We start from the raw sequence: 20,583 nt of genomic DNA, 5'->3' as shown, positions 1-20,583 counted from the left end.
TGAAGGATTTTGAAGGGTGTTTTGTTGTTTGAATTATGTAAAAATTTTCAAGAAACTACATTGAATGTATATACACCCTAAAAATGGAAAGAATAGCAGAATTGAAAAGTGTGAAAACAACAAAAATTAAGTTGAAAAAAAAGAAAATTAAGAATCAAGGAACATAACTATTTTCAAGAACTGGTTGAGTTCTGATACCTGAAGCAGAAGGCATTCTGCTATTCCCAACCCAAAAATCATCCAAAGCCTCACTTTTTTCAGATTCTCTCTCCATATTACATCTCTTTTTTAGCCTAACACATTTGTATATCAAAATTCCCATCACAATCAACAATAGTAATCCAACAATTCCTACTCCAAATCCTATTACCCACCATTTCCATTTCCCCTTTTTCTCCTCCTCCTCCTCCTCTGCCTTCACTACTATCGCGAAATGCCCTTGTCCTCGCGACATACATGTGTTGTTCATTGTAACATTACTGAACTCTATTGTTCCATTTGTTACAAATCTAACACATTTCATCGTCACATTCTTCCTCTTGTTGTTCTTGTTGTTGTCGTCGTGCGCAGGGAAACGAATCAAAATGTGATTTTTTTCCATGGTATTAAGCTCAACCATTCCATAATTTTCTCTGCTTCTTCTTGCATCATATGCTAAAAAGCCTATAACAGGTGTTACAAATGTGTAATTTGTAACATCATAGTATTTGGACGATAAATTCCCAAGATTTTCATAAATTATATCAAATCTCTTAACAAAAGGCCATGGTAATACTTTATGTGGGATTTTAAAGAAGCTAAAATTAGCTCCTCTTCTCCAAAAACTTGAACTTCTAAGACGAACAATTGAACTTTCCATGCCTGAAAAATTTGTTGGAAGGGGAATATCATACAATTTACCCGTATATCGTTTCGACATATTCTTGATGGAAAATTCATGAATATATGAATCCAATGACTCTCCATCCAATCCTCGTGAAACTTTTAATGACGATAATAACAATAACAATAACAATAACCACCAAGACATCACGTTACATATATTGTTATTATTACAACCCATCAATAATCCTCATTCATTCCCATTTCTTCCAAATCTTGATCAATGTGACATAAATTAATGCAATATTGAGGCATGGAAAATCATAACTAATGAAACAATAAATGAACCCTCTTTAAAAAAAGGGGGTTTAGGGATATTAATCAAGAATTGAGATTGCTAATCTTCAAGATTTGGAGGAGTATGGGAAGGGATGGACTCTTAACAAACAAGATTATGGATATTTATGTGTAATGAAAAAAATTGGGATCTTATATAAATGTGGTTCTAATTCTAATATTCTTAGGGGCCTAACCTTAATAAAAAGCACAAAAAAAAAAGAGGGGCCCCTTAAGAATTGTTCTATGTTGTTACTTGTTACTCTAATAAAGTTTGTGTCAATTGGATTAGTTGGAAATAAGATATGTAATTTTTTATACTTATAATTCATTAGTACTTTATAAATTGTGCCAACTGGACTTAATTAATCTTCCAAGAAGGACAAAACTTATATAAATATATAAGATTTGTATAAAAAGCTTATTTTAATGAGGTGGGTTGAATGGTCCATTTTGTTGGTGAAATCTATCTGTATATTAAGTTTACCTTTTTTGGTGTATTAGAAGAATATCAACGTACAAGAAAGAAATCTTGGTGGAGAAAATAGAAGTCGATACAAAAATGAATATTATTTGATATTTTAAATTTAACGAATTTAATTAATTCACGCTAAATAGAATATATTTTAGACCTGACATCATCTAGAGATTTTGTATGCGTATACTAAAATAGAAAAAATATGTTCAATTTGAAGCGATCTTAATTCATGCTAGGACCCCTCTAATTATTTCAATTTTTTTGAACTAAAGGACGCCTAACTTTGTTAACAAAATTTATTTCAGTTTTGGTCTACAAATGGAATAAGGTATTATATGTTTTCGATAATTTAGGCGTATTTCGTTGTAGGGATAAATGTGCACATATGGTATGAGAAATCATTTTACACACGCTAGGAAACCATGTGAATTTTAACGTTACATTTTAATCACTTAATTATATTTTTAACCTTGATTTATATTTAACTAAGCGAATCTTATTATTAAGATTTTAAATCATAATAATCTGAAATTGAAATTTTATTTAGATATATATTAAATTACTTAAATCGTATTTTTTCTGTTAAACAAAAAATCTCATAATTTATGAAAACTAATTTAGATTAACTCAATACTTATACAATCTTACTATATAAACAAAACTCATAAATAAAATAATAAAATATCGTAAAACATCACATTAACAAATCATATAGCTACCTATTCTATTTATAAATAGATGTTTTTCCTTAGATGTTATTACAAACTTTTTAATGCTCATAATTTTACAAAAATTCCACACGGTCCAAAACACAAGAATGGTAATAACTAGCTGATATCTTCATTTCACAAAGAATGACCTAGTTTGACTTGACACGAAGTTTAAAAAAATAAAAAAGATTTTTGATCACGTGGTTCTAAATTAAAGTTATTCAAATGTATAAAAGTATCCTTTAATCTTGTGGTCTTAAACATAGCACGTGAAAAGTTATTACCAAAAAAAAAGAGGTCATTCTTTTTGAAACATACTAAAAAGAAAAGGAGGTCATTCTTTTTAAAACGAAGGAACTATTACTTAATATAATTCTTCCATATAATATACATAATTTATTCGGCTCGAGCATGCAATTCCTTTTTTTTTTAATAGTGAAATTAAAATGATGAATCTTTTTCAAATTCACAACATTGAAATCACAATTTAAAATTTAAAATTTAAAATTCTACTTTTGAAAATTTTAAGACTTATATTGAAATTTGACACATTTCATAAACAAATATCGATTTTCTACCAACTAAAACTTATAACTAAAATTTTCAAACCTTATAATTATACGTCAAGCTAAGTATTTCCTCTATTCAATTTTATGCGGTGACATTTAACTTGATACAATACTTAATACTTAAAGAAAGAAATAAAACTATTAAAATTTATATAAAATTAAAATAAATTATTTGAATCTCGAAATTTAAAAAAGTCACGGTAAATCCAGGGAGTTGTATTTTCTGTTTTTTTTTTCTTAGGTACGAGGATACTAAGTTTGGCCGGCAAAATGCCATGTGGATGTTTATGGTGAGTGAATAAGTGGCCAAAGCCAACTCAAGATAGCATACCCAGCCGAAAGCTCACATCATCAATAAGAATACGTCTTAGTGCTAAACACTGCAAAAAAGTAACTAATCATAACTTTCTCTTTTTTATTCTAAAAGAAAAACATTAACATTTTCTTATATAGATATAAATTATTCCGAATATGATAAAAATTTATATGATTATATAAGGATAAAATATGTATTTTAAAATTAAATTAGAAATATTTCATTCTTATTGAGTTTAATTAAAAATTAGATTAAAATATTAATATTCATTTTTAGGATAACTTATTCATAAATAAAATTAATATTGTATTTAATTTGTAATTTAAAAATAATATAATTCTTTAATATAGGATAGAAAATAAAATAATTAATATATACATTAAATAGGAAACTTACATAAATATACTATAATAAAAAAATATTTACCATTTATAGCAATAATATTTCTTTTTCATTTGTTCACTTTTAATTCATTTATAATACAAGTTTAATTCATATTACAAAGAATAATTTTTTATTCACATATAATACAAATTTTAATGATAGATAATTCATTTATCACATATTTTAATACACTTATAATACAATGTGTCAAATTTTTACCAAACATATATTTGTAAAAACAATTATAATTTATATATTGCATACATAATTCACTTTTAATACATGTTGCAGATTTAACATAGTATTGTTATAAATGGTAATAAATAAAAAGTATTGCTAAAATCAATAATTATTTATTAAAATGTATCAATTTATGTATAAACTAAATTTTTTTATAATTCATATATGCATAACTCTACGAAACGATCATACGTTTGTATATTATTGGCAATATATATAGCAAAATAAATTGGTTATAACTTGGAACTCCAATATTGCTCATGTTTGAAATCTCCAACATGGTTACAATCTTTTAAATTTCTTTTAACCAACACAATTAACTTCATAAACGTACTATATATAAATCAATTCTCTATAATTGAAAAAAATAGTGTTTAAATAATAACAAAAATGACAAATAGTTCCTAGTTTTATTTTTCTTAATAGAAGAAATAAAACAAGGAGTGACTAATAATTCTTACAAACAACATACTAGTTCATATAATGATGATCACAATTAAGTTTTGGTTTTATTAATTTTATTTATTTATCAAGATTGATTGTTTTTTTTTTCTTCGAAACAAATATTGAGATTAGAAATGAAGAGGAAAATCAAGATTTTGAAGATAGGGAAGTGACCAATGAGAAAGGTGAGAGTTTCCACGTATCACACTCCACAATCAAATTCTATTGATGGATAACCAGAAGTAGGAGAAGCACACAAAATTTCTCACAAGATTTAAAAAAATAGGGTACTTTTTGGGGATATCAAGAAGAAAGAGAGGCCAAGAATCCAAGCATACTCAGTCCAAGATTCCAAAAGATTGGCCAAATGGCAGCAGCAGCAGCAGCTTCTACTTCCATGGCGGCTACTGCCGTCTTTGCCTCTCCTTTCCCACTTTCCTCCACCACCAAAGCTGCCCCAGCTCGCTGCTCCGCCTTGCCTTACCTTCCATCCCGTCTTTCTGCTATTGCCTTCCCATCTTCTCTCAAAATTGCTGGTACCCCCTCTTTCTTTCCCCTCTTATTGGTTCTTGTTATAATGTTTCTTTATTGATGGGGACTGCCTATTGAGGTTACATTTGTAATTAGGGGGTTAAAGAGAACCCAACTCAATTAAATTAGACATATGGTGCTTTGGGTTAGTAGTATTTTTCTAAAAAGATCCTTTCTTTGTATTATTTCTGTCTGTTCTTGAAAGTTTACATTCATTGTGTTAAAATGTCGATTCCCTTGTTTAAAAGGTGTTAACTTGTTAACCCAATTTCACTCTTGTGTGTGCTTGTTAAGCAATTTGAAGTGGGGTTACACTTGGAGGCATGATACTGAAACACTGAATTTAAGGGCAGTTGTTTTCACTTTGTTTTCCTGATTCAATGAAATCAATTTATTTGGACACAGAGTGCTTTGCTTTTAGAAAAGAAATGCTTCTTTTGGGTCTTTCTAAATCCTAACTATGATTTGAACATTTGTACAGTAGTCTTTCTGTTGCTATACTAAGAAAGTTGTGCAGATGTAGACTCCTATACTGATTTCTATCTTGTATGTATAAAAAACAATGTGAAGTGATTGTTGCTGGACTGTGCGGTTGTGTGACAAAATTGCTTCCATACTGATGAATTGGTTTAGAAGCTTACTTTCTCTGCTCTTTGAAAGCCATGTTGGCAAAATGTTTTTAACATTTGCTAGGATGTTATCTTGATGCTCTTTCCATTTGCAATGCGCTCGTCTACTGCTTGATTATGATAAAAGAGCCTTCTTATATACCCCGTGCTACTGGTTAACGCAAAATTTTGATTTGTGTACAATTTCAACAAGTTATAGTGTTAAGTGTTCTTTCTACAAATGCATTTTGGCGCCACTTTAAGGGTCTTTATATTAAGGGAAATTAATATCATCCCAAAGAAATGGTGGGAGTGCCTGAGGTATAGCAGTAACAACTTGAGGTCAAAGGTTCGGATAACAGCTAAACTCGGTGTAGGTTCAGCTACTCGAGTACTCGTTACAAGTTGACCTGACCCCCAGACACTTGTGCTTGTGACCTGTAGCTAGTTGTATTGTGGATTAATAGTGGTACGACAAGCTGACCTGGACACAAAAATCTTTCAAAAGAAAAAGGGAAATGATACCTATAATTGACGATTGTCAATAAACTTGAACTAGCCAATACTTTTGGACTTCTGTTTCACATTCAGTAGAATTATGAATGTTACACATTTTGATAGCTTCAGTGGAACCTACACATTTTGATAGCTTCAGTGGAACCTACTGTAGCTTACCTACATGTACTATCTTTCACATGTTTTCGGATTCTTTTTGATGAAGTAGATTGACATCACCCCGTTTTTGAAACTTGTGTAGATTTTATTTGTTACTTGCGATTTGATTCAGAGGTTCAAAGTTTTGTCATGCTTTTTGTAACAGCTGAGGGATATCTATGTCAGATACCATACTTCAATTGGAAGTGAACCTTGTATGCTGTGTTGAACAGCCTCTCAACTGGATGTCTTAAAACAGAGCATAAAATGGCATAACATCGACTTATCTTAGAGGTCTAATGAGTGATGAGAAAAGGAATATGTCGTGGATATTATCATGTTATCTCCAAGAATACAGAAAGTCCCTTCCCAAAAGTTGGAGCTCTATTCTACCGTGTAGTCCTAAGAATCTGGTGCAGAAAAGGTCTAAGATCAGATGAAAGTGATACACTTTGCTGTTTTTAGTATTGTTACTTAAAGTTAAACCTGACATAAACTATGAAGCATCGCCTACGAACTGTGCTGTTTTCTATATACTGAAGTCAATACTTCATGTTGCTGTGCTCATCATCTTATGTTAATATTCTTACAGAGCCCAAGAGGTCTTCGCTACTCCAGGTCAAAGCCTCTTCATCAGAAGAATCTGGTGCTGTTGATACTAGTGAATTGTTGACGGATCTAAAAGAAAAGGTAAACTGGACACTTGATATTTTCTCTATTTCACTCACTTCAGTCATTTGATATACACACACACTCTCGGCTGCATTAGTACCTTAAAGGTTATTCAGAATAAATAAGATTGTTCTGTACATAGTCCAAACTAGTGTAAGTTGCTTGTTTCTGTATAATATTTTACTGCCAAATCTGTCATATTGGTATATTTGTTTTCTATTTTGTAGTTATTGGCTGTGTTATAAATGATATTTAGGTTCTAACCCTATGAGTGCTTTTGGTTAATCGCTTACAGTGGGATGCTCTTGACAACAAGTCTACAGTAATAGTTTATGGAGGTGGGGCAATTGTTGCAGTTTGGCTGTCTTCAATTGTTGTTGGTGCTATCAACTCAGTTCCTTTGGTAGGTTGATCAATGTGATACGATACCATCTGTTTAATTTCTGTAAAGTGAAGCGAGATTGTGTGTTGCTTTTCAGATTTTCTTATGTGGTTTCCATTCACCTATCTAAATTAGCTGATCTTTCTTCCTCTTTCAACAGCTCCCAAAAATCATGGAGTTGGTAGGTCTTGGATATAGCGGGTGGTTTGTCTACCGTTACCTTCTCTTCAAGGTAAGTTTTTTTGACTGTGTAGCTACTCGATATCATCTTTTACGTACCAAACTCAAGCAACGACAGGCAGTACAGAGCCTGTTTCCTATATCAGCATGCCATTATCTTACTTTCGTCCTATGGGATGGGGTTTGTTAAACATATATCTGGGACTTGGAGATTGGCTGTTAAGTAGCTACAAGGTCGTGTGTTACCTTGTTTTCTTTTCCGTAGTTGTGAACTAATCCTTTATGACCATGGTATTTTACTAATTGGTCAAGACTAGATTATGCTGGGAATATGAAACAAAGGGTTCATTTTTAGTCAATTTATAACCCTTTTTTCCATCATATCCCCGCGATATTCCTTCCCTCTACACCAAAGTCCAAAGATCCTTTAAACTATCTGCTGCAACATTATCCACATCTCAATTCCATTATCTGAGAAATCTGTTTTTTAGTGTCAAAGTTGGTAACAGTGTAGTCTTCCTTTGACAACTGAATTAAGCTTTTGGATTACTCAATGAGGAAATAATACTCGGCTGAGAAAATCTAATCGTCTTTCCATGTAAAAGGTTGCATTTAAAGGTCACGGAGATGGTTAATAGTACTTACGAGTGAGTGATTTAAATTTCGTTTTCTTGGTGACAGTCAAGTAGAAAAGAACTGGCTGAAGATATCGAGCAGTTGAAGAAGAAGATTGCAGGAACTGAGTAAATGCCAGCACCAATTCTGTACAATCAGGCATATGCTCATGTGAAGTAGAGTAGATTTTGATGTAATTTTCGTTTTATCAGAGCAACATCTTTAAATAAAATTCTGTATTTACCTTACAGTTCATTGTACTTATAAATGATATACTAGTACATATTTCCTTGGTTTCTATGAATGCAACCGATTGTTTTGTTTGTAAAGTTTTTATAGTAATATATGAAGACTAATAAACACAAAATTAGAAAGACCTCCCTTTTTCACGTGTTCGATTAGTTTGTGCACACCTCAACTTTTCTTTAACACTATTTCTTTTTTCAATTCTTATTAGTAACCAAGAAGGCAATCCTAGCTCCTTTAATTTTAACATATCTAATTATGAACCCTTTCTTTAATCTCTATTTAAAGAGTTCATATCTTAAAAGTTAAAACTATCTCAAAAAAAAATAAATTAACTAAGCTAATTTCTACCTATATTTTTTTTCCGGAGAGTTAAATTCCTTCCACTACAATATTTTCAACATATTGTAAACACATTTAAAATGTTAAAAAATAATATATCCAATTTAATTTCACGCGATGAAATCGAGAAATATTATAATGTGGGGAGGCTAATTCGATAAAAACTTGACTCAGAAATCACAAGTTAAAAGTGTTTTTTATTTTTGGTTTCTTAAAATTTTGTGTGGTGTCAAATATATATAATTCGAAGAAGGCCCTTGTAGTTTTAAAATTTTGTGTGGTGTCACATATATATAATTCGAAGAAGGCCCTTGTAGTTTCTTAATTTCTATACTTGCCCCGGTCCAATAAGGGTTTTTGAGGGGGTTTCAATTGCATCGTCACTTTCATCAGTTAGGTTTTTCATTTGCAGAGCCAGATTCTTCATTACACAGTGAAATCAAGATGATGCGATTAACAGAAATTGCAAAATCCAAACCCTTGACCTCATCAATCGAAACCCTAGGACACCAATTCATACAGAAATGCTTCGTCAGTCGAACAGCAAAGGGAAAAGGTAAACTGAAAACAGGGCAGCCATTGAAAAGATCAAAAGTTACAACGAGGAAAGGCGCAGAAGTTGCGAAAAAAGAACCACCAAGGAGGAAAAGCGAATTCGACGAAATGGTTGAAGATTGTTTGTCTTCTACAGCTCCAGTTAGATCATTGAAGCCCAAAGAAAAAGCCCGAGAAGCTGAAAGGGAGAGAATGGGTTTAATTAGCAAAGCCAAAGATGAAGAGATGAAAAAGATGAACAAGGTGAAGAAGGAGTTTGCGAATCCATGGCCAATTGGTCCACCGGGTTTGGATTTGATTTCACTTGGGCTTGTTGATGTAGAGAAGCTTCCTAAGTATGAATTGACTGTTGAAGATGGAAGGAGGCTGGCGAAGGAGAATAGTAGGGTTTTAATGCGCAAGCATAGGCAGAGGCAGGCTGCTGAAACTACATTGTTGAGGTTGAAGAAAGAGGCGATTGAGGCATTACCGGAGAATTTGAAAGCTGCTGCATTGGTTCCTGATATGACACCATTTCCTGTGAATCGATTTATGGCTACGTTGACACCACCTATTGAAGGTTATCTTGAGAAGGTTATGGAGGCAGCTAAGAAGAGTTCTGCAAAGGAGAAGCTTAGATGATTGGAGGGTAAGGTGATAATGTAATTGCTACCTTGTGTTTGCTTCTTGAGAATCCCTAGTTTGCAATAAAAATTCAATTTTTATGAGCATTATTTTGCAACAGGCCCGACTAGAAGAAGTGGACCAAATAGATTTAGATTGGATTGGAGGATTCCTTTAAGATAGTTTGATATTGGTTGTAGTTGAATGATTTTGATCTTGAATATGTACCTTTTGTGTTTGTTTTATTTGTGTGGTGATATGATCCAAAGGCGTTTTATGAGTTTAAAGAAAGCACTAGGTTTAGTATTAAGAAATGTTAATGTTTGATCCTCTACGTTAGTAATATATTATTAGAATATTGGCTTACTGTCGTTTAGATTATCTAGGCTCTTGTTCCTTATTAGAACTGCTTGCTGTGTACAGATTATTTGGGAACATGCATACTATCTGTTCATGGATACAACACTGTCTTTCCATCTTTATGTATTTCATTTGTCATTCACGTTTAGGATGTGGTGGTGGTGAGTGTTCCCCTGGGATTTAGTGGGCCAAAATGTGAGCTTTGTCAATATACATAATACAATGTTTTTGTATATTGTATAATGTTCCATAGAAGATAATTCTCGTCTGAAATTTCTTAGAAAAACTATTTCTTCATTATTTGAATGTTTGGTCGAGTGTAGAGATACATCACATATGACAGTAGTGGAAGATGTGATTGTTTGGGTTAAGTGTTTAGGTGATATCTGAAGTAGCAAAAGTTTGCGAAGGTTTCTGCATGACTAAGAGAGTCGTATGGGAGAGGAGCTGAGATACTTGTAACAGAGAATGACTATGCCCTTAAGCAATATTAGTTGTGTTCCCACCACCATTGTAAATCCTTACATGGAGGCTAATCAGTAAAAATGATTCCATGAAGAAGTAGTAGTTAATCTTGATCGCTATGGTGTTAACCGTATTGATAATCTTCCAAGTATTTAATTGTGCTGGTCTTCACCATGGTTATGTGAAGATGGATATGTAACCTCGATGGCTAAATTCTGGATAAAATTGACATCCAGCTACTAATAATGACGTTGAAGCTACTGCATAAAGTAGTACAAACCTAATATCTCAGCGACAGTGAATTTTCTCCTGTTATTTGACCTAATCTCACTAGATTCCTGTACTGACTTTGATATTCTCTGATAAGCATGATGACTACTTTATAAGATTATTTGTCTAAGGCTAAAAGACCAGCTTTTGTTGAACAACCTATTTAGTGGAGAACTCAAAATCCCTCTCTTTTGTTGTTACTGAATATATTGCACTTCATGCTAGTTCAGTTAAGTTTTATTGTAACATCTCTGTCTTAGATGTTTTAAACTTTTCTGTCATTGAGGTTATGCATTGATGAGCTTAACAGCTTCTCCACCTCCTTTAACTTCCTTTCATCTTAGTGAGATTCTTTTTCTAATTGTGATAGGAAACTAGTGACTGTTACATGCATTGACTTTATAATTTTATTCCAGATGCAGTTGAAAGTTTTTCACAGAGATAGCAAGGTTTGCTGGTGATCTTGTGGCATTAGGAATCCATTATTTAGCAGCAAGATGACACTGGAAAACGAGAACTTGAATAAGCCTTGTAACAATTCACTTTGTTTTGGTTAAACTGGCTTTTTTTGCTTTTGTGGTATGCCATTTGTCGTTATGCCACAATATGCTTAGTGCCCCCTGCACTAGGTTTGTGTTGGTATATTTCTTGATCAGGTTACTTTACTTGTGAAAAACAAGAGCCTTAGCTTTTTCACATTCACTCAGGTCAAACTGCCACCAATTTATACGAGACTACTTAACTAACAAAGCTCATTGTCTTCTTTTTTTGGAATATGAAGTTTTCTTTCTTTAATATTAATAATAGTAAGAAAGCAGTTCCTACTATTGAGATTCTAAAATGTTAGCTTTTGAATTAGTATAGGAGAATCTCCTGTACTTTTTTCATTATCATGAAGTGAAGAGCTTCTTAAAGCATAGGCATCCTATAGGAGAATTAACGACTATACAGCTATATGCCAAATCATAACGATAGTAGAATCAGTTTGTGGTCAATAAGCAAAAGAACAGTGCAGATTCAATAAACAAGAGAAGTTCAAATTCAGCTATTCAACATCAACTCTGCAGGTTGTTGGACTAATAATGAGAACAATATTGCTGTGAGCTTGACCTGTTTAGTGACGCTCTCAATAGACAGTATACCAATATGTCCTGCATATTTTCTTGGGTCTCGTAACATAAAAGGCATGAAGCAGTGGCAAAAATTGGGGTGTTATTGTTTCACTGCTTAGGGCAAAATGAGACAGTAATCCTCTAATGCATGAACTAGTATTCTGGTTAAAGAACCCCCAAGATGCAACATTGAAAAGTGTGACAGACTAATTTCAACTGAGTGGACACTTTTCCACCATGGAAACTACAACCAAAATAACGAAAAACTAGGCTGAGACATGCTCACCTAACATAAAAGCTTCTTTCTTAAGTTCATTATCCATATATCAAATGCAGCAAGAGATATCCTGCACCACTCCACTACAAAGAATTGTTTCCAAATCTTAAAGTCTAAATACAAACCTACAGGCTACAAACATGTACTCAAAAGAACAAACTCTGAAAGACACCACTAAATAACAAAATGTACCTTCACCAGTGTTTTAGTAAAACTTGGAGCAAGTAACTCAGAAGGTGCTTTCCTTTTTCATTTCCGAGTATCAACACAGATTATTATTGCATCTAATAAATCAAGAGTTGCATGAGTAGAATAGAGAACAGGTGGCTATTATTGCATATAATTCACCAAAGCATAAATCTTCATACAGAAGTACTAGTGCACAAAGTTCAATCATATTAAGATGGTACATATAAGGTCTCTCTTTCTTTTTGTATTGAACTCAAGCTCCAAGGAAATATTTGTGAGGCCAACAGGAAACCCCAGTGATAGCACTGTTTAGATAAGGAATTTTAGATTTTGTCGATGTCTTCGTCTTCAAACTCAATGTAATCATCAGCGGCATTCTCATCTTCTTCATCCAAATTAGCAATACCCTCATTGAGCCTAGTGTTCTCTGGTAACTCTCCGTATGCCTTCAACAACCTTGCCTCATCTGGCATATACTTCAGAATAACATCAGCCTTGTCATCCTGGCAAAAACCCAAATGGGAAAGTTTAGTGAAAACAAAGAGAATCCCAGTTCACATTATATAAGAACTAAGAAAACATAAACAAAGCAACCCAATGTAGATTGATCGCCAAGTAAAACATTACAGAGAAGATCCTCACATGAGAAAGAGGCACAATTAGAAACCCAGAGATCTCCCTGGCACTCTTATAACAATTTTTTTTGGGGGATAAGTAATCTAAGATTTACAAATACTTGCACTAAGCCAGTGCAACAAAGGGTAATTGGAGATTGCGCGGATCCTCTATTATATCTACAATACCATCTACATCACATCATGTAGGACAACCAAAATTCACCATTGAGCCCAACAACTGGATATCAAGACTTCACATTTTTACATTTATACTCTCATGAAATAGAAGTATGATATTTGTTCTTCAAGCAAAAGATTACAACAACATACCCCATCTAGACCCAAGTGGAGTTCGAGGAGGGCAGAGTGTACGCAACCCTTAGAGAGGCTTTAAGACTGGAACTAAATTAGCTTTGGCCAAATACACAAATTGCAATAATGCATTTCATGCGTTATTGACAAGGTTATCAAAAAAATTACAATGAGTGAACGAACAAGAAATATGAATCATCTACTCAATTCTTTTTTGGGAGGAATCCACAACTTTTGGAAAAGAAAAAATCCGTATACAAATACATATAACACAGCTCAAAGATGGGAATGAAAAAACAAAATCATAGTTCCAATCAATCAATAATTTCATCCCAATTCTGAACTAGTTGAACCTCTGTACTCTTTTCCGCTCAATTCCGGTCCATCAAAACCTCAATTTTTAATATGGGACGCGAGAAATAAAGAGGGAAAATCTCAGTTTTTAACAGGGTCGATTACAGCTAAGTAATTTCTCCCCATCTGCAAAAACCATATAAAAAAGATTAAATAGAAAAAAGAAAATTGAATCTTGCCTGATAATCACGGAGTCCGACGAGGATGATATCACCGGCGGCAATCCAAACTTTCTTATGCATCTTACCACGTATGTGACATAGACGTTTCGTCCCATCAATACACATAGCTTCACATCGGCCATTTCCAAGCATACGAAGAACTTGAGCATATTCCTGTCCATCTTCCTTAAAAACAAGCTCTCTCTTTTCATCATCAGCTTCGTTCTTCCCTCTCTTTCTGTTCTTTCCTCCCTTTCCCTTATTCTTCGGCATGATTGATTACTTGATGGATGGATACCCTAACCCTAATTTCAACGATGAAATGAAACCCTAGAAATATCTCAACAGAGTTTCAATTTTTTCTTTTCAGAAAAAAAAAGGGATTTTGATAATTCTACTCTTCCTCTTTATATAAGGTAAAAATTCGTTGGCCTTTTCTACTAGGGTCTAGGAGAGTAGATGGTTAGACTATTTTACCCTTTTCCGGTTGGCTAATTGGACTTTATATGTAGGGACAAAACTGTAAAATTGTTGATGTATTTCATTTTCTAATTTTTTTTTTTGAAATTTCTCTATAATAATAAGATTGCTGGCTTGAATATTAATTATTATTATTATTATTATAAACTAGTAGTATAATCGAAGCAATAACAGCTGCTATATGTCTTGTAATGTACGAGCACGAGTTTGAATTAGTCAGTTTTTATTATAAAATTGGATACGGGGTGAGAAAATTATATTTTTTGAATTTGGAGGAAGTATCAAACATGTGGGGGACTGTCAACTCAAAATAATTGTACTACACTCAATTATTTTATAGTGATTTATATACAAGCAAATAAATAAGAAATTCTTTTGTTTCCTGTTATTTTCTGCCAGCCGGAGATAACTTCAGAGTTCAGAGAATAAAGATATTCCTGCAGTGATGTTCCAAAATGTTTCACGTATAAAACATTCGTTTACTCTTTTATTTCAAATTATTCGACACTAAAATTAACAAAAAACTATATACGGCTATTCAAAAACTACACGAATAGTACTATAAGTTTGCAAAAATTTTTTAAAGCAAAAAATCATTAAAAGAAACACAAGTGTCGAACAAAGAATCTGGTGGAAATTCAGAGATGATGCCAAAAGCTTTATCGAGGGAATAGTATATTTGGATGAGCATCTTATATTTGCCACATTCAAGGCATATAAATAAGACAGCTGGAGGCATAACCAATCGATGAAATCACTCTTTTTCGATATGGCTAAAATTGAATAGATAAACATGTATTGTGCAATGTTTACCATTCACCATCACAAGATGACTCAATGCTATGAACGCTCACTTCCAAATTTCAGTAAGCATAGACTATGTAATCCATACAACATCAATAAGTTTATGAGTCACCTTCTATATGGTTTAGCAGAAGAAAGTTTGCTGGGGAGTTGATACAAACTCAGCTATACATTGTTGTACAATGTTTATCGCAGCATATGACATTTCAAATAACGTGTACACAATATCAGGACAACCTGTACTAGTATAACATTTGAGCATTTCAGAATAACCAGCGTTCTTTCGCTCATCAATTCCATTTACATCCTTTTCCATCTCTGCAGAGCATGGCAAAAGTGATTTCATACTAAATATTTCAATACCTAGCCTATGGCAGTTAAGTGCCTTCACCTAAACCTTGTCTTACATGCTTTTATTAAACCAAGAAACAGAGTGTTGAACTCACCCAAGAAGCAAAAACAACCGTATCCATTGACAAAGGTATCAACTCTTGATAGTAAGTTCAGCCCTGAGATGGAGCATACCATTAGTAAAATATGGACTGTCCTCAGCGATGAAAGAAGTCCATGGTATGGCAAATAGATTGCGGTATCCAACTGCCTTGCCCCCTGTAAAAGTGTAGTTACCTTTGTACTTGCTGACATACTCCTCCCCTGGTTTTGTTCTTGCTGCAAATTCATAATCAACAGCAAAAGTAACCGAACCTTTTTCCTGCATCCCCAGAAAGAGACCAAAACAGTGGAAAGAGCTTTGCTGATCCATGTTGCAATGTGCAGACAGGAAAAAACCTTGTCCTCCTAAATGAAATGCTTGAGAATACACTCTTCCTGAAGGAAAGAGGTTAGCACATTCCTCCCGCTTAAGATCCAGATAGACTACACATTGTTGCCGTGGAAGTCCAAAATCAACCACCTTCACAGGTCGATACTTGTAAGCACGTTCCACGAAACGATGACTAGTGGAGGACGAGTCTTCTGCAGCTTGGCTTCGCTGACGATGAGGAGCCTCAGCTTTATAAAAGAGAGCCTCAAGCACAAGCTTGGATGCAAATTCATGATCAAAGTCATTACATGACAGAACCTTCCGAAGCTTTCTACAGCTCATAAAAGGAAAACGGATGCAACGACCAAGTCGTGAACTAAGGATTTCTCGCCGTTCCTCTAACTGTGGATAATGAGTCCTTGTCCACTTCAACACAAAGTCGTACACTGCATCCTCTGAGGCTATCTGAAGGTCATCACTGAACAAAATAGCCTCTACTCCAGCAAGAGGCAGCTTCATGACCTCTTCCTGAAATCTGTTAAAAAGACAATGAGCTCATCAAGCACATACAAGTGTGACAGCTAATCAAAACTCACCAAAAGCAGCAGTATGGAATCAAAATTTTCACTTGTTCTCTGTCCCACATTAAAAACAAGTACTGTGGGGCTATGGAAAGAAACTTCTCATTGTTTAACAATTCATAATAAAGAAAATGCAATGTAATTTGAGCGATGGAATGTCGGACAGAATTCTGAGAAAATTTCTGGCACTGGGTAAAAAAAGTCTTCTAGAAAACATAAATTGTCACCACTGTATTGAACAAAGTATGCTGTGGAGACTGAAATATCATCACAAGGCAAATAGACAGCTGCATTAGAACAAGACAAAGAAGAGATAGAGTGTGGTCAGTAAAGGGACAAACTTGGTAATATCTTTGTATCTTGCAGCTAGGAATTGTTCTGCGGCATCGGTCAAAGGCTTAACTGCTTCAGCCATCAGGATGCTAGAAGGAAGCTCCAAATACAGCAAAGCGGACTCTGGAGTCATAGGTAAATTACGCAGTTGCCGGCTACAATACCGCATGCAGGAAGCAACTTCAAACTTGTCGGCAGCCATGAGTACATCCAGCAAAGCAGGTGCTGTATTAGTGGTCAATTTATTGCTGTACATAAAATTCAGGAGCTCCATCAGTGCAGCTTCCTCTGCTCCATGAGAATGAAAAAAAGAACATTATTTCTCATGAAATTGATAGGAATCCTACAACTTCTCTAAGGTGACAATATTTGACCCACAATTGTCAAATCACTAGCACTAGATGCTGACACAACAATGAACATAAAATGAAAGAGAAATTCTCTCCTCTGTGCTTTGCAAGTTTCTCATAAGAAAGGGAAGCTCAAAAATATGCTCAGTTGCTCACACAGCTAAGTGCAGTTCAATGTAGCAACCGTCAAGAGGTCAGTAAAATGATATAATGTGTCTTAAATTTCTTGGTACCTGAAGCATTAATTCTTAGAGTTACTTGTCTTTGCTCAGACTCCCTCATCCCATTGGAGAAGAGCTACATAAATACAAGAAATCTCAGTTGATTCTTCATGTATAATACTCAAGACAGTGCATAAGCAGCTTGCATATGAAAAAGAATGTTTACCTTGTAAAAGAAAGGGCTCTTTGCTGCTAAAATGGGGGAGCTGATATGTAAGGTTTCAACTTTAATAACTCTTGGAGAATCAAAGTTCCAAGATGAATCATCAGCATTAGTAGCTTCATCTCCTGCGGAACAAAACACTGCATCGCTTGATTATCTTTCTCAAGGTACTTTGAAGTAATTGTGGGAATCAAACAAAATACAAGTTATGAACACCAGGAACAACTAGAGGAACATGTCATATGATTCTGCAATAAGATCAGCATCAAAACTAGAAAGCGGAAAGAAAGTGAAGGACAATGCAACAGTATGTTAAAAGAACACAGACAAAGAAATGCTGCTTCTCTGTTCTGCAACATATAGCAGAAATAAAAGGTCAGTAAAGATGTACTTCTCTTTAAGTATGGTTCCTTTCCTTTTTAGTATACGTATACCCATCCCTTGCAAGGTATAGTGTCCTTATGCAACAGAAACACTGTCAGAATTTGTTTACAGTACGCCTGGAGATCACCATACTTTAAAATAAGATATCCGCATACAAATTCTTTTATAAGCATCCACATTCAAATTTAAAATATAAAGAACGAAGAAACCGGCCTTAGCTTAAGGTCATGGTTCCAAAGAGATCAACTATTGGCTCATTGGTAAGCCCTTCATATCTCTGACTTAATTAATTTTATGTTTTATTCTTTTCTCGTTATATTTTAATTCAGCAAAGTGGCACTGAAGTAGCAAGTATTTCGACAGAATACACGGAAATTAAAGAAACCTCATTGTTTATCGAAGAACAGAAGCTAGCGGCAAAGAAATGTAGGACTAGATTTGGTTTAAATACCCGAGTGTGGTTCTTCGATCATTGCAACAACTGATTCATCTTGATTTTCGTTCTCAACATCTTCAGTATCAATTTGATTACAACTTATAACCTGCTCTTCAGGACAAGCAGTGATATCCAGAGCTGCAAACGAGTGGCACATGGCTGGTTAACATAATAGAACAAGAAAAACCCATGCCAGCATAACAAAATCAGAAGTCTAACCAATATGTTATATGCATAACGTTCATTTCAAGGGAAGCAAAGTTATATTTCATAACCCCCTCTCTACAATCCTTTTCCCCCAACATAAGAAAAAGAAAACATGTAATAAACATTTAACAGCACCTTTTTCAAACGGAATAAGAGAATTTATTAAAACCACCTCTTTTAGAAAGAAAGAAGTAAGCACAAATTTGTTAAAATATCATCTGTTTCACGTTTTCTAACAACAACAATCAAATATCAACTAGACCATTTTAGTATAAGAACAAGAGCATTGGACACTGTATGATGTTGTCTAGTGGAGTCAAAGATCCTTTAGAAACAGAATTATGCCTCAATCCCAAATCAGTTAGGGTTGGATATATGAATCATCTATCCAATCCATTCAACCTAGTTCCTTTCATTCATTCAGATTATTGTTACAATTAGACAATCATTACACCGTCAACTATTGCAATCTTACTCCTTCAACCTAGGATTAGTTACATGTGTAAGCTAACTTGTGAAGAGCTCAAAGATCATTTTAGTTCAGTTAAATCATACTGTTGAACATGGATGACAAAAAGCAAGCAGACCTCCTTTCTTATTCTTTCAATCCTTTCTTCCTGTCTCTTTCTAGCAAAATCACAATCCCACAACAAATAAGTATGACTTAAACCCACTGTTCCAAATCTCCATACACAAAACCTCCCTTTCACTTTGGAGATCATCCATAGCCAAAAACAAGGTCCACCAACTTTCAACTCAAAATCCTCAGTAACAGAAGTACCCAATTCATAAATTACTCATAAATGAATGCAACTGAAGCTTAAATACATACTTGGTTCATAAATTAGCTAGAAACTCAAGCAACTGAAGCTCAAACAGATACCCAATTCATAGATTATCTAGAAACTCAAGCAACTGAAGCTTAAACAGATACCCAGTTCATAAATTAGCTAGAAACTCAAGCACCTGAAGCTCAAAGAGATACCCAGTTCATAAATAACCAAGAAACTCAAGCAGCTGAAGCTCAAACAGATACCCAGTTCATATATTACCTAGAAACTCAAGCAACTGAAGATTATATATATACCGAGTTCATAAATAGCTAGAAATTCACGGAACTGAGCTCAAACGCCCGATTACAGAGCTAAGATAAAGAGAAAAAGGAGTAAAGAGACAAACCCATTTCCTTCCTGATATCTTCTCTACGTCGTTTGCGATTACGAGCCCAATCAGCTAGACTCTGAGAGTGAAAGCTATCTGAATCAGATTGAGGGTCAAACGAGTCAGCCATAATCTCGATCTGAAGTAGACGATCGGAGAAGTTGACATCGTTGAAGGCAAAGCCAAAATCCGGGTCCCGGGTACTACTCGGTGAGTATTCTGGGTCCATAACAGCCGTTCTCGGGTCGAAAAGATCCAAATTCTGATCCTTCATGGCTGTAAACTCAACTATAAAGATTCTCTTTCTCTCTAAATATCCGGCGGATTTTGCTTTATAATGTCTCTGAGAAGTAGGCGGAGAAATGTTTGGGGAAGACGGAGGAAAACGAGGCGCGGGGTTGAATTATAGTAGATAGACACGTGGCTTTTGATTCTATCGAATAATTAAATTTTAAATATTTGAAATTGTTAATTATTTCAAGCTTATGGTTAAAAAATAATAATGAAGTTTTAGTTTCGAAATCAAAGTCAAATTTAGTAAAAATGAGATTCTATTGAGAACCAAACGAGAAATAACAAACTATATTAATTAAATAATTATGTGGCCCAATAGTTAATGAAGTGATTGAAAATCATAAGTTTTTGATTCAAAATTCAATCGGGATAAAAAGTATTAGGTGATTAGTTCTTCCTATCTATCCTAATCTTGATAGACAGAGTTACCCAATAAATTTTAATGGTATCTCGTATAGTCTTGATAAAGTTACCTGATACGTGTTATTTGTAAGAGGCGAACGGATATTCTTAAAATTAAAAATGTGTGAACATTATTTCAAACATCATAATTCATGGCCATTATAAAAATAAATTAATAGTAAAATAATATAAGGCCGAAC

At 34.0% G+C, this 20,583-nt stretch overlaps 5 protein-coding genes across 9 annotated transcripts; 2 read left to right on the top strand and 3 right to left on the bottom strand.

The window, feature by feature from the left end:
* On the bottom strand, positions 1-1,426 carry LOC107027495. The gene has a single exon (XM_015228653.2). It carries the CDS (start codon positions 1,061-1,063, stop codon positions 155-157), a length of 909 nt encoding a protein of 302 aa, XP_015084139.1. The 5' UTR covers positions 1,064-1,426; the 3' UTR covers positions 1-154.
* A 3,086-nt stretch (positions 1,427-4,512) lies between these two features.
* LOC107027519 (protein CURVATURE THYLAKOID 1A, chloroplastic) lies at positions 4,513-8,270 on the top strand. The gene is made up of 5 exons (XM_015228672.1): positions 4,513-4,835; positions 6,685-6,782; positions 7,060-7,167; positions 7,307-7,378; positions 8,008-8,270. Exons 1-5 carry the CDS (start codon positions 4,667-4,669, stop codon positions 8,071-8,073), a joined length of 513 nt encoding a protein of 170 aa, XP_015084158.1. The 5' UTR covers positions 4,513-4,666; the 3' UTR covers positions 8,074-8,270.
* A 578-nt stretch (positions 8,271-8,848) lies between these two features.
* Positions 8,849-11,532, top strand: LOC107027502. Of its 4 annotated transcripts, none has more exons than XM_027916439.1 (2): positions 8,849-9,712; positions 11,205-11,532. In XM_027916439.1, exon 1 carries the CDS (start codon positions 8,974-8,976, stop codon positions 9,703-9,705), a length of 732 nt encoding a protein of 243 aa, XP_027772240.1. In that variant the 5' UTR covers positions 8,849-8,973; the 3' UTR covers positions 9,706-9,712; positions 11,205-11,532. The 4 variants fall into 4 exon arrangements, with proteins under 4 accessions (XP_027772240.1, XP_015084152.1, XP_015084149.1 ...); XM_015228666.2 differs by having other exon boundaries at positions 8,849-9,717; XM_015228663.2 differs by having other exon boundaries at positions 8,849-9,717; positions 11,199-11,532.
* A 945-nt stretch (positions 11,533-12,477) lies between these two features.
* On the bottom strand, positions 12,478-14,197 carry LOC107027524 (eukaryotic translation initiation factor 1A-like). Its single transcript, XM_015228675.2, has 2 exons — positions 13,823-14,197; positions 12,478-12,863 (listed from the first exon to the last, which is right to left on the bottom strand). Exons 1-2 carry the CDS (start codon positions 14,075-14,077, stop codon positions 12,684-12,686), a joined length of 435 nt encoding a protein of 144 aa, XP_015084161.1. The 5' UTR covers positions 14,078-14,197; the 3' UTR covers positions 12,478-12,683.
* Positions 14,198-15,211: 1,014 nt separating this feature from the next.
* LOC107027487 (BTB/POZ domain-containing protein POB1-like) lies at positions 15,212-20,079 on the bottom strand. 2 transcript variants are annotated; one of them, XM_027916418.1, is made up of 6 exons: positions 19,706-20,079; positions 18,335-18,457; positions 17,503-17,639; positions 17,349-17,412; positions 16,774-17,053; positions 15,212-16,386 (listed from the first exon to the last, which is right to left on the bottom strand). In XM_027916418.1, exons 1-6 carry the CDS (start codon positions 19,959-19,961, stop codon positions 15,573-15,575), a joined length of 1,674 nt encoding a protein of 557 aa, XP_027772219.1. In that variant the 5' UTR covers positions 19,962-20,079; the 3' UTR covers positions 15,212-15,572. The 2 variants fall into 2 exon arrangements, with proteins under 2 accessions (XP_027772219.1, XP_015084133.1); XM_015228647.2 differs by having other exon boundaries at positions 17,503-17,624; positions 19,706-20,078.
* Between the last annotated feature and the right edge of the window lie 504 nt (positions 20,080-20,583).

Source organism: Solanum pennellii, chromosome 1 (genome assembly GCF_001406875.1).
Source record: "Solanum pennellii chromosome 1, SPENNV200".
Taxonomy (NCBI): domain Eukaryota; kingdom Viridiplantae; phylum Streptophyta; class Magnoliopsida; order Solanales; family Solanaceae; genus Solanum; species Solanum pennellii.
Note: the sequence above shows the minus strand (reverse complement) of the source record. Positions and strands in the feature narration are given on the sequence as shown.